This window comes from Homalodisca vitripennis, chromosome 1, assembly GCF_021130785.1.
Source record: "Homalodisca vitripennis isolate AUS2020 chromosome 1, UT_GWSS_2.1, whole genome shotgun sequence".
In the NCBI taxonomy this organism is placed as follows: domain Eukaryota; kingdom Metazoa; phylum Arthropoda; class Insecta; order Hemiptera; family Cicadellidae; genus Homalodisca; species Homalodisca vitripennis.
This window is the reverse complement of record NC_060207.1, coordinates 182,079,392-182,092,611: the sequence shown is the minus strand read 5'-3', so window position 1 is coordinate 182,092,611 and position 13,220 is coordinate 182,079,392. Positions and strand designations below refer to the sequence as shown.

The 13,220-nt window shown below is 32.6% G+C and overlaps 1 protein-coding gene across 4 annotated transcripts; it reads right to left on the bottom strand.

The window, feature by feature from the left end:
* Positions 1-3,935: 3,935 nt before the first annotated feature.
* On the bottom strand, positions 3,936-10,399 carry LOC124352844 (protoporphyrinogen oxidase). Of its 4 annotated transcripts, none has more exons than XM_046802550.1 (2): positions 10,225-10,399; positions 3,936-5,403 (listed from the first exon to the last, which is right to left on the bottom strand). In XM_046802550.1, exon 2 carries the CDS (start codon positions 5,398-5,400, stop codon positions 3,970-3,972), a length of 1,431 nt encoding a protein of 476 aa, XP_046658506.1. In that variant the 5' UTR covers positions 5,401-5,403; positions 10,225-10,399; the 3' UTR covers positions 3,936-3,969. The 4 variants fall into 4 exon arrangements, with proteins under 4 accessions (XP_046658506.1, XP_046658504.1, XP_046658505.1 ...); XM_046802548.1 differs by having other exon boundaries at positions 3,936-5,401; positions 10,222-10,398; XM_046802549.1 differs by lacking the exon at positions 10,225-10,399 and adding an exon at positions 9,665-9,864 and having other exon boundaries at positions 3,936-5,401.
* Between the last annotated feature and the right edge of the window lie 2,821 nt (positions 10,400-13,220).

Genomic DNA, 13,220 nt, shown 5'->3' with positions numbered 1-13,220 from the left:
TTGTACTTGAGGTGAACTACTGTAAAAGTTTTCACCAAAATACTGAACAATAGTTTTAAATCTACAAAATGTTGATTTTGTTTTGTGTGTACAGTAGACAAAAAGACTAATGTTTACTATTTTCAGTTTGTATTTGTTAGTTGAAGCTATTATACTGTTATTTATGTCTTAAAGAGTTAGTTCTTATTTCAAGCTTAAAAGATATCACTTGTGAAATAATGTACATGGTTTTTTATCCTTTCATTAGCTCCACTTTTCGATCTGTACCAAAGCTGCTGTTGATAGATTTTACAAAATAAATTTGCAATTCAATCTGGCTCTAATCTGCAATACTGTTTCAATAACATTTTAATAAAACTCAACTGTTTTTATTAACCCTCCAAGTGTATGAGTTGAAATCATGAGTATGAAGATCATAATTGCTGCCTGCAATTTTAAGTTTTCATTATTTTCTAACTGGTGAATAGGGAATTCCCTTTTTTTAATAGGGAATTTTCTTTAGATAAAACAAATATTTATTATTAAATTTATTAGTCAACATATTTTTATTAATTAACTCCATAATTCAATAATAAAATAACAATGTCTAGATGACTGTATTTATATAAAATCTGATTACTAACGTATAACTATAGTAACTTCTTATGGCTAAAGAGAATTTTTCCAAGCTGGACGAAGTTTTTTAAAATGTGTATAACTCCTAAGTTGTTCTGGTAACATGGTCATTAAGTTATTGAAATATAAGTAGAATTGTCATACACGTCTTTGCCATACTGCCTTTCTTTCCTTCCAGTAGTTATTCAATAGATTTATTTCTTTCTTTAAGTCTTTCTTCCTCATTTCTATTTGTCTTGAGCAAAAATAAAAAGAACAAACAAAAATACAGAAGTGAGGCATGAGCTCCTGATGCTAGTAAACAGATTCATCTAGTCTCCTGTATTGGTGTGTTTTAAATACTTACTGCCGGGGCGTAACAAATCTCAGTCGATTCTTTGCCTCGTCTATGAGCCTCTTCCACGCCACCCTGTCCTCCGCCAGATCCACAGACCCTCCACACCGGGTCACATCTTCGACCACTTGATCGCACCATCTTATCTTTGGCCTACCCAAAGGGCGCCTTCCTGCCGGTACCGCCTGGTAGACCTCTTTTAACCTTGTGCCCTCCTGTCTCCGATGTACATGTCCTAGCCAGCTAATTCTCTTTGCCTTCACCAAAGCCACAATATCAGGATCTTGGTATACACTGCGTAATTCTCTATTTTTTCTTATTCGCCACACCCCTTCATCACATATTGGTCCAAATATTTTTCGGAGAACTTTATTCTCAAAAACAATCAACCGCCCCTCATTTTTCTTCGTTAATGTCCATGTTTCACTTCCATAAATTAGGACTGGTTGAATGATTGTTTTATAAATTCTTAATTTGGAGCATTGTGACAACATGCTTAAGAAAGCGTGTGTTTTAAATGGATTTTTAAAATATAAATTACCGATTCTGAATTTTATGTAACTGTGAGTAGTAAGCTATTGTATTTTTTTCATCAGAAACAAAGATTATACCAGCTTACACTGAATCTGAAATTTCTTCTATATTAAGCAGCCGTTTTGAAGTACACAATATGGTTGAGGATGACAGCAGTAAAAATACTGATGTTGAAATTGTGAGCAAGAAAATTTCTCCCTCAACCATAATTAATAGAAAAGTAACAAAGAGGAAAAAATATTAATCTGTGCAGATAGCTCTGAAAAATTTATCTCGACACTTAAATAAAAGGCAACTTTTTGAAGCTGTAGATTTTGTTAAACCTGGTGGATACTCTGAATAAGTTATAAATATGAACGTTAATGAAAATTGTTAGTGTAAGATTAAGTCAACGAATTTTAATAATTATTTTATTAATACACCAACGGAAATGAATGGACATGCACACATTAATGAAACAGAATTTATGTTGTGCCTACATGAATGAAAACTATTTAACTATGCAAAACCAAGCATTTGTCTGGGATATAATAACAGAATAAGTAAAAAAGATTATTAATAGTTTTAGTGTTTCTAATATTGAGGTTTATTATGTGTTGCTCAAAAGGTTTTTTTTCAACATTTTTTACAGAATATCCACTTTTAGTTTCTTGGTTCAACAGGGCATTATCGAAAGGCGTTTTCCTAGATTTTTCCGCAGTGCGAGGTAATATACACAAGGGTAGGAGCTAGTGAGATCGCGAGTTACGTCTATTCTAATCCTTCACTGTACATGTTTTATTTTTTTAGTGCATGTGTTGTATCAACAATACACGTTTTGTTGTTATATTTGTTTACACAATAACTGTGATTCAGTTTTAATAAAAAGTCATAATGGGTGACATGTTAATTTGTGTTATTTGTAAAAAAATTAGGTGTTTATTACCTTTCACTTGCACTTATATAGTTTTACAGCCTATGTCTGGTCAAAAGTTAACCCTACATTGGGCGCTAAACGGAGTTTTCCTCCGTGTATTTTTTATTATTAAAAATAGTACTACTTTTCTGATGTTGGCAGTTGATTCCCGCAGTGTACTTCATGAGCATCTTTCGGGGAAGCGAAACAATAGTCTCCCGCTTATCTTTGTCAAAATCTGTCAGTATAAGGTCTACTTCCGTGCGAGTCTGGACGATTCCTCCGTGAGCGCCCGATCTTGCGTTTGTAGTGCTTGGACGAAATCTCCGTGAGCGCCTTATAGTGTTTAGTTTTTATGGAGTAATAATCCGTGTGCGCCCAAATGTGTGACCTGTAATGGTTTCTTTTTAAGTTTTAGAATATATTTTATTTAAATTATGTGAAATGGAGAATGAAGACGAGAGACTTGTCAGTACAGTACCCGTGTGCTAGGGAACATTTCAGTACTGTTTATGGAGTGAACATTGTCGTTATAAGAACCAGAAGGAAAATGTTTTGAAACTTTGTGTAGTGTTTAAAGAAATTTTTAGTAAAGAATAAATTTTGATTTTAGAGTAATAATTGACATTACAATTGTATAATATCTCAAGAATTGAAGTAAGTTGTTTTTGTAAGAAGTTAAAATCTAAGTTAATTTCCATATATTATTACAGTAGGTTAAACATTTTTACAATTAATTGCATTATTCCTTAAAATAAATCATGTTGTTATTATACAATAACATTTTTTTAAATTTTGAACTTCTTATTTGGAAAATTCATTACGTAAGAGAGTAACATTTATTTAATTTCTAAAAATGAATATATTACATTGTAATTAAATCAATATGAATATTTAAACAAATAAAAATAGTTTAAACGACTATAATATCCATTATTCGCTAACCTGGAGGAAACCTCCGTGAGCGCCTGATGGTGTTTCTAATTTTAAGCACCTGATGGAGGGTTAAGAGGTGTGGCCAAAGGTTGGAAGTGTCAAAACTGTCTGGAAATTGAGGAAACATGTTCTAATTGTTATCCAAGTAACATGAATAAAATTCAGCTTTTATACTATAATGTACGATTATTTACAATTTAATAAATAACATTTAATGTTGTCAGGAAAAGGGTTGTCAAGATGTTAATTGTCTGGCAATGGATGTTGTGATTTTTAATATTATTCTGAAAAAAATTACGCTTTATTATTTGATGAAAGTAAGTTTGTATCTAATACACTTTTGCTACCTCTTATTTGCCATGATTCAAACTTTATAGTACCTCATCATTCTTACTTATATTGGGAGCATCCGCTGAGAAATTTTCAGCTTTTATAAAATATCGAAGGTTATTTTTAATAGTTAAAAGTAGAAACAAATTGTATTATTATATAGTAATTTTAGTTTTTATGTTGTTCTGTTGAGAAAATTTATATTATAGAAAGATTAACAAGACAGATGAATTGAAATACACACTGTATAAAATTGGGTGGGAGGGGGGAGGCAGTGGATCAAAAATGTTATAACAATATAAAATCATTTATAATTTTAACAAAATCACAACCTTTTTAACTGATCCACGACATTTTTAGCTGAAAAAATTACATCATTAATGCCCACTCCATGATAAGAAGCTCCAATGAGAGATAAAGGCAATTGGTGGTCTTTGATATATGACATCACTCTTTTGACCCGATCGTGGTGGCCTAATGTGTATTGTGGAATACAGTTCTTGAGTATAGATACATGTGTGAAATCTGGCTGTTGTTTGATGCCAAGAATTGTAGCCACTTCCCTTAATGCAGTCTCTAGTATTGTATCTTCTGTGGCACTTTGTCCAAAGTACTCTTCATACCAATGTCCACCCATCATTACTGTTAAAACTGTCCATTCTTTGTAGTCAAAGTTACAAGAGTCAAATATCACTCCAAGTACTGGAAGCTTTTCTTTTGGGGGAGCCAAAAATCCAAAAGCATTTTGTTTCAGATGATTTCCTCTGTATGCAATGTTAACAACTGCTACAGTAACATGCTTTATTTCCAAAAGCTCTTTGCTTAGAGTTGGATGTTGGTCGGCCACCAAATGTGCAACTGTGGGTGCAGGCAAAGAACAAATTACATGCTCAAACATCCCATTGAGAGTTAGCCCCTTCTGATCATCAATTACACATGTAACCTGATTTTTTCCATGAAAATCCAGTTTTGTGCACAAAGAGTTGAATTTTACTTTGGCACCTCTCTTCTGTACTTCTTTTCCTAAAGTTTCTGGAAATTGTTGCAGTCCATCTTTTAGTGTCCATACACTCCATTTTTCTTGAACAGCTCTTTTGCCCAGAAAGCTTTTTGCTGCTTCATTTAACATTTTGTTATTTGGATCGGAGAATGATTTTTTAAAGAATCCCTTCAAAACAGATCCGTGCTTTTGTTCCCACTCAAACATTTCAGACATCAAAAATTTGACGCTAATTTCTTTTGCATTACCAGCACAAATACCACAAATCATTGAGCTTATAGCATAATCTGCTATCTCTTTTCCAAATCTTCTTTCAACAAAACTGTATATACTCTCATCATTTTGTATTATTTTAGGTGTTGTAAGATCTTTAAAAGCAGACAAAATTAGTGGCTTAGAAAATGGTGAACATATTTTAAACAATGAATAAAAACTTGATGGTAGAGTGTGTAATTTTTTATTAGCATAAATTAACCTATTCTGTGCTGTTGGGTGGCTTGTAGGTATTGGAAGGACCTTGTCGCTTAAATTTAACTCTTCAATAAGCGATAAAGTGTTCATTCCTTGTGGTCCCCTTGGGCGAACAGTTCTAGGACCTTTTTCAAAAAGAAACCCATTTTCTGGATTTTTAATAGAACGTATCCATCCTCCAAACCCATTTGAACTTTCAATTATAGTTACTTTTTGTGGAACAGATTTGAGTAAGTAATATGCTGCAGAGAGTCCACTAATGCCTCCCCCTAGTACAGCTGTCATTCTGAAACAAACCGAATTAAAATTAAAACACTATTATTGAGATAATGAATTGTATGAGTGTGAATAGCATTCTTATTGTATGAAACCATAATACAATGGCTGGATGGTCCAGTGTTTGTACAATAATAACCAGCTTCTAAAAGATTTATCAGAAAATAGAGGGAGTTCACAAAATGGTGTTACAAACTTCTGTGGATGATAGTACTCATCATTTCAAACAAAAAATGTTCTGTGAACATATGTTGAAAAATGTTTAATTTAGCCGCTAGCCTCAATTTTGTATTTTTTAATAAAAAAGTTAATATCTCCAGAACTAGTAAAGCTACAGATGCCAAACTATGCACATGGATATTGATAAATAAGAGGGAAACTAAAAAAAATTATGGTGTTATGTGCATTTATATTAACAAAATGGCATCTGTTTTAAATTTTTTAAATCAAATAACAAAAAAATCTGTATAATTATGCAAAATGTACAAGATACTAACTTTTTTACAATATTTATGAAAATTCCAACGGTACTAGTTTGAATGAAATCCGTCAACTTATAAGTCCCTATGACAACAATATCAAACTTTAAACACAACCAGTTTTTGGTTGTAGAATAATGTTTGGTGTCTCACTTTAAAGATATGATTAATAATTAGGAATCAGAAATGTTTTATTGATAATCTTTAAGATTACAAGTAGTGTCAGTTAATGTAATTTACATATATATTTTCAACCGCTTTTTTGTTTTCTTGTAAAGTGTAGACTACTTGAGAGTTTAAACAGCTTTTCTGAACACCCAATAAAGTTATGAAAAATTGTTTGGATGTTTATTAATTAGGCTATATCATTAAAATGAGACCCCCCTAGTTCTATCATGAAAATTAAGTGTGTAAAGTAGTTTAACATTGTTCTTAAGGGACTAAAATCAAGATGACCAATAGTACAGCTGCCTTTTTTTTTGTTTACTAATACCAACCATCAGTATTCAAGAACTGAAGGCATAACTTATTTAGGAAATAGCAACAATTGATGTCTGTAACTTGACTGATAATATACTGTTCTGAATAACGTGATGCTATACAGATGCAGGAGCAGAACTATGGCCGTATTGATCTCTTTAATTTTTAATAGAGTATATAAGATATAAAATTCCTACTGTTCAAAGTAAAAAAAAGAAATGGAAAGGATTTGTTTCTATTGAACTGATTCTGGTCCCTAGGCAGCTATTAAAGCATGTGCTGTTGTCAATAAATGCAATGTTGACTTCCCCAATCTCAGTATATGAGAAAACTATTCTGTCTTACGTTAGATAGTATAAATCCAGCTCACAGTCTCTAAAAGCGAGTAAGCAAACAAAAAGGTTTAACATAATAGAAAAGCTCGATAATTGCCATTTTGTGAAATATGGCTTGTCCTGGATGTTCTCCAAATAACCTGATCCACTATTTTGGATTTATCAGCAATATGTTTGGACATAACCTAGTGGCTAAAAATATTTTAAACCTGAATAAGCCTCCAAATGTGACACTTTAGTCATTGAAACATAACAGTTCGCAAAACAATAAATCAATGTAAAGTTTTATTTTTTGGACACTAGGAAAAAACCTTTCATTATATTTTACCAATTATGAGTATTCTAGTGTGTCGGGGTTAGATGAAATCTCAGTATGAATGTTATGTAATTTTCTATTTCATTTAGAATTGTATCTTTGGCAGGTACTTATAATATAAAATTCCCAGATATACCTTAAGTAGACTATGTGTACCGGTATTTCATTGAAAACCTCTTCAAATCCTGCAGCACTAAAACAAAACTCTGTAGGCTGCGGTCTCAGACTGATTTATTTAAATGAAAATTGATAAACATATTTGTATATGTGTTATTTACATGCAGTATAAAATTAAACTTCTACAAAATATACTTTGAGCATAATCTTAAAACTAAGAGGAAAATTATAATGCAGTCAGCGTGTGGTTATCCCATGGCTCTGATATTGATACCACACAGCCAATCCGTACTTCCTATTTGTATTGGATACAATGCTTTCATGTAGGTCCATTAATGTTATGTAATGACTATTAAAAAATAGGTCTAAACACTGAAATAAACAAAAAAATAAAACGTTACGTTATCGTTTTATCTTCCAAATTAGCGATTATCTTTAAAGTGCAAGTGATTAACCGTAGTATAATAACTTGTAATAATATATCTATAAATTTTTCCACACAAATAAATGTTATTTGCATATGTTACCAATCTAAGGTTATTCTTTACCTGTTAAAACCACTAGATTTTTTAAAGGAATAGGCTATATGATTGTGATATTACTATTTATTGTTTTATTGTTTAACAGCATTTAACCCTAGTACTGCAGCCATGCTAAATCTCTTAGATAGACTCTGGTTTTTTTGCATGTTGCAAGTCTTTTTTAAACAATCCATAAAAATACTAAACCTCTTTAATATATATATTGTAACACAATTTTTTCATGAAAATATGTAGTTTTAGAAACAGTTACTAAAATTTATAAATTTTTTTTTTTTTTTTGGCTAAAGTTGTCATAAGAAGAAAGACAACCGGAAAACTGTTTTTGTACTTTCTGATTAAACGGAGGCAACCGATAATAAACGGGATTTAGCAACTTTGTGTGGGCAGTTACACAATAAATACTAATGGTTAGGTCAGGTTAAGTTATGTTAGGCGATATAGAAACCTATATCACAACAGCCGCAGCATGCTTTGAATTGGTCGGCCTCCGTTTAATCAGAAAGTACTCGTTTAATCAGATTTTTACCAACATTTTAATTTTTATCACCTTTTAGCAATAAAGAACATTTTAAGAAAATTCCAAATAACCATAATGTGTACAAAGAATAATAAGCAAAAAAGAGAAGTGCTTAGATTTTTAGTAGAAATAAATTGGAATTTATGTAATAATCCCAATACATAAAAATTATCCGTTTTGTAAAAAACCCCATGAGTACAAAAACTGTGAACAGTACGCATAGTATTTTGTTTTTTTTTACACCATACAATAAGTGTAAAATTTAAAAAAATGTATTGTTAAATTGTGAGAAAGAATACCTTAATAGAAAATAACAATATATGTAACCACAGCTATAAAAATTAATATAGAGACAGTAAAGAATAACAGTAAAGACAATAATAAATACCGTGGAAACGATTTTTAGTGAAAACTCCAAAAACAAGCTACAAATTAGGGCCTATACTGAATTCTTATGTTTTTATTGAAAATATACTGTATGGCACATAGGAAACTTATTAGGTAATGATAAAAAAGTAGAAAATCATAATACTATGAGTAGTAAATTATATATAAAATAATATGTAACGGGATACATGATGTAAATGAAACCAAACATAGCCTTTATTTGGAAAGATAAAAAGCAGTTTATGACTAATAAAATTGAGCTGTTACTTACATATATTTTTTGACTGGCTTATATACTGTTCATGATTTTCTCATAGAAAAAAATAACACTAGAAATTATAAACAAGGCAAACTGATTTGTTTTGAAACTTTTGGCAACCCCGCAGTACAAAATACTTTCTTTACAATTTTTTCAACCTTAGCTCCATAAAATTATAAAGGAGTTTATTATGTTTTCCGAACAATGTACTTTATGCAATTTATTAGGTCCGATGTAAGTGTTTGGAAGTAGTCTATTGTCAAATTAAAGACAAAGAATAAAATGGCAGTTACGATGCAGAAAAGATCATTAATTTCTGCTTTTGGTGACATTAATTTGGTAATGGTGTTAGTCACATCATAGCAGTCCTGTGATTACAAATGATGTATTTGGTAGTTTATTAAGACCACTGACACAAGCTTTCAAAATTATATTTATGAAAAACATTTACCAAACTCCTTACATTACAGTTAGACGTCTATAATTAATTCAGGTATATAAATATGTAGTTTAGAACTTCCTGAATAGATAAATTAGTAAAAATATCACCCAGATATCTTACCAATAAATAGTAAGATTGCATCCAAAAACTTTAAGAGCACCTGAAACACGCTTCCACAGAATAGCTTTATGAAGGGCATCTAAAATGCATTCCATATAGCCTACTGCCAGGGATAATTATCTAGTAAATATTAGGTGTGAAATACTGTTAATTTTCCAATCTAAAACCATCCTTACAATATGCACTGTCATTAGTACCTCGAATTTTTGTGCGGAATCTATTAATAACAAAAGTACTGAATATTTAATAATAATACTCCAAACTTAACCTAATACCCACTTAAAATTTTAGAGGATGGAGGAAATTGGTAACGATCTAAAACCACCTTCACAATTAATTAGCACCATGCTATTTCAAGAAGAATACCAGCACTAGGTGATCTAACATATCAACATTACTGAGGGTTTGTTTACAAACGTCTCCAGCTATCACTACAGGTACTGCCCCACAATGCACTGGTGATGAAGAAAAGACTCTCCTCAAGACATATTTATCAACTAACCAATACAAGTCCAGGTATAATCAAGAATGAATTAAAGGACCATTCTTTCAATGTTTAGATAATGAAACAAATATGTAGTTCCAGCATGAAATTCAAGGTGCTAATGACAGTTTCTATCATGAAGAATATTTTAAAGGTGGTGTAATATCATTGGTGCTGTTCCAAAATCTAATGTATATTATGTATGCATGCATGTATGTGATGCATATGGCCAGTGCATGATTGTATACATTATTATGCTATTATTGTAATGCTGTCTCATAAGTAAAAAATTAATTCAAGCTTTGGCATGCCTATTCCTCAAATAAATGTAGTATTTGTACAAAAATGTTACCTTTTTTCAATAATTGTAATTTATTTTATTGCCAATAGAGTGAACGAATAACATTTATTTATTAAAGTTGTTGTTACTTTCACATTAATAAAACTAAAAATTATCTTATATCTAGGTTATGTTATGCATATTGAACGAAAAGCGAAATCCGAACAAATGGTAATACACTACAGCACGGTGATTTTTTTTTTTGGTCATGCAAGTTGTCAAAAGAAAACTTTTTCAATAAAACGATAATAATCCCTCGTCAGTCTGAAAATTTGAGTGTTAAAAGAAGCATGATCCGGGAAATTAATAATATTTTTTCAATTGTAAGTAAATTTGTGTTCAAAATTAAGTCTCCGAGTCCGAGGTTTGATTACGAATCAGTCTTTGAAAAGATATTGCATGTGCATCCAAATATTAAATTCCTGTTGTTATTTGAATCCAAACGTAGCGGTTGTGTGCTATCTATCGGAAAATATCACAGAAAACTATTAAACATGTGTTATATTTAATAAACGTTGACAATAATAAAAGATAATCTACATTTAAATTTTTATTCTAAAAACAAGGCAATTACAATAATACAAATTGATTAAAACTCAACAAAAGAATTTATATAGAGGCAATATTTATCCTTAAGCGGCCCACACACGCTGAGGTTTGTTGCGATACACGGATTCATGTATCGATACAAGGTTTCGTGCAACATATTGTCACGCCTCCTGCTCAGCTGGGGCGAAGGGGGTGTACTCAGGAAACAAACGCAGCTCAGATTACAGCAACTTCATTAACTTAAACAACAACACTTCCGAACCCACGGACACCACGCGTCACGACCATCACTAGGCTAAGCCCTACACTAGATCGGCCCTCAGGGAGCTCGGACGTCCGCTCGCGCCGGAGTCCTCTCACGTACACACCGCCTCGGGCGCTCACCTTGCTGACCTCCCCCTCCAGTACTTCCAGACGGCGGGAACATGGGCCCCGACGTCACACGCCCCCAGCCAAATTAAGGGTGGTTGTTGGGGTGGATGCCCTCTAGGAGTTCGTCTTCTTCATTCTTCCAGGCCCTGGCAGCTGGTCCCTTGGTTGTGTTCAGCTGGGCGGCTGGGTCACGTGCACAAGTTACCATGGCGTCTACCCTCACGTTTCGCCGCGTATCGCTAACAGTGTGGCTAGCGGTCGGGGTTCTCCAACAGTCAATAGTTGTCTTTAGATGTGGAGGAAACACATGGGGAACAACGACACTGCGGCAGCTACTTCTCAGGGACAGTAATTTACACTGGCACATAAAGTCTCTGGCGTTGGGACGGCTCGATCACACATAAAGTCTCTGGCGTTGGGACGGCCCGATCACACATAAAGTCTCTGGCGTTGGGACGGCCCGATCACGAGCCTCAGTCGTTCGCTCCCATCGGTACCGCTTCACTAATACATTTCCAGGGAAAGTTTATTAATTTTAATGTTATTCCAGCAACAGGCAATGAATCGTTCCTCACAAAGGTTTGCCTTCTACAAAAACATGTTGTCCTACGAGAGCCTATCTACCTACTCTAGTTATAGCAATGTTTGCTATTGGTGTAATAGCATTTATTTGACAGAAACATTAGTTCATAGAAACTTACTCTTAAATACCCGCGGTGGTGTCCATTCCCTTATATTATACATATATCCTTACGTGTAGGTATATTCGACATTTTATATTAAAAATACAGTAATCAACTTTACATGTCTTTATAATTACTTGAAGCGAGAAATTATAATTGTATATGAATAAATGAGTTCATGACACATTCCGGAACCATTCAGCTGTTCTGCGCGAGTCATACAAAACAAAATATATTAATCCTCTATATTGCCCTTTCTTATGATCTAGTACAATGACGATATTCCAATTCAAACATGATAATATTATTATTAGAACTATTTACCAAATTACTAACTAGTACATTAATCCTTATTATCTACCCATACTATAACTTACTATTGCAAAAACACTTTTTTTATAGATAATAACCTTACAAAGTGGATATTATTATAGGGACCCAAACTAAATAATTGTAATTATAAGTCCACGACAAGGCTATTCTAGATATTTGACATCTTCCTACTCATTAACATAGACAAGTGAAACAAACTATAGTAGGACATTATAAGCGTAACCATGTACTACAGGATACAGATATTTTACAGTGCAAGAGGTGGTACAAAGTTTTGTAACTGAAGTTGTGCACAGCGGCAGTGTCTACGTGACAAAAGTAGCTGTGGTCAGCAGTAGCCGTCCGGCCTCTCTGGTCACCTGACCTCTCGGGTCACTGACCTGGCTCTGAGCTACTGGACTTCCCACCGGTGCTCTAAGACTTAGCATGAAATGACTTCGTTTTTCAACAAAGCTCTTATCTCTTAAATTTTATTCTTTACATACATCTAACTACCTTTTAACATAACTACCTCAATACCACACAAGAATATGTTAATAGCTAACTATACCCGAACAACTTATAAGTTACCGGTACTTTGTATGCATTGACAAGTTAATACTTGATTATTTTTATTCCCCAAATTACAAACAAATTACAAAAGTAATTACTTAGTTCTTAACATTGGTTAGCATAACCATATACAACATTTGGTTTCGTATACGGTGTTACAATCTTAGAAACTAACTTGTCAACGCTTAATTCATAATTAAGTTAATGACAACTGGAAGAAAAACATAAATTATTATTACATGTTTTACATCAGTGTTATAATACAATAGGCAATTATATTTTACTAACAAATTATTATGTCATTGCGACGTACCAATCCTCTTAAACATTAAGTCTTAACCTAATCTAGGAATTCTAAAACTATTTCAAAGGTCCCCTGTATTTACAGAATAATTATGAGTTTACAATTTAATTATTATTAGTCAAAATCAACTTCTAACCATTCCACGCTGATTTTGGCGTATGTATACGTACCGCTGAAAACAGAACATGTATTTCACCTAGTCAATCATAATAAACAGT

Coding starts and splice junctions, on each gene's coding strand:
- LOC124352844 (XM_046802550.1), bottom strand. CDS start 5,400: ATGACAGCTGTACTAGGGGGAGGCATTAGTGGACTCTCTGCAGCATAT.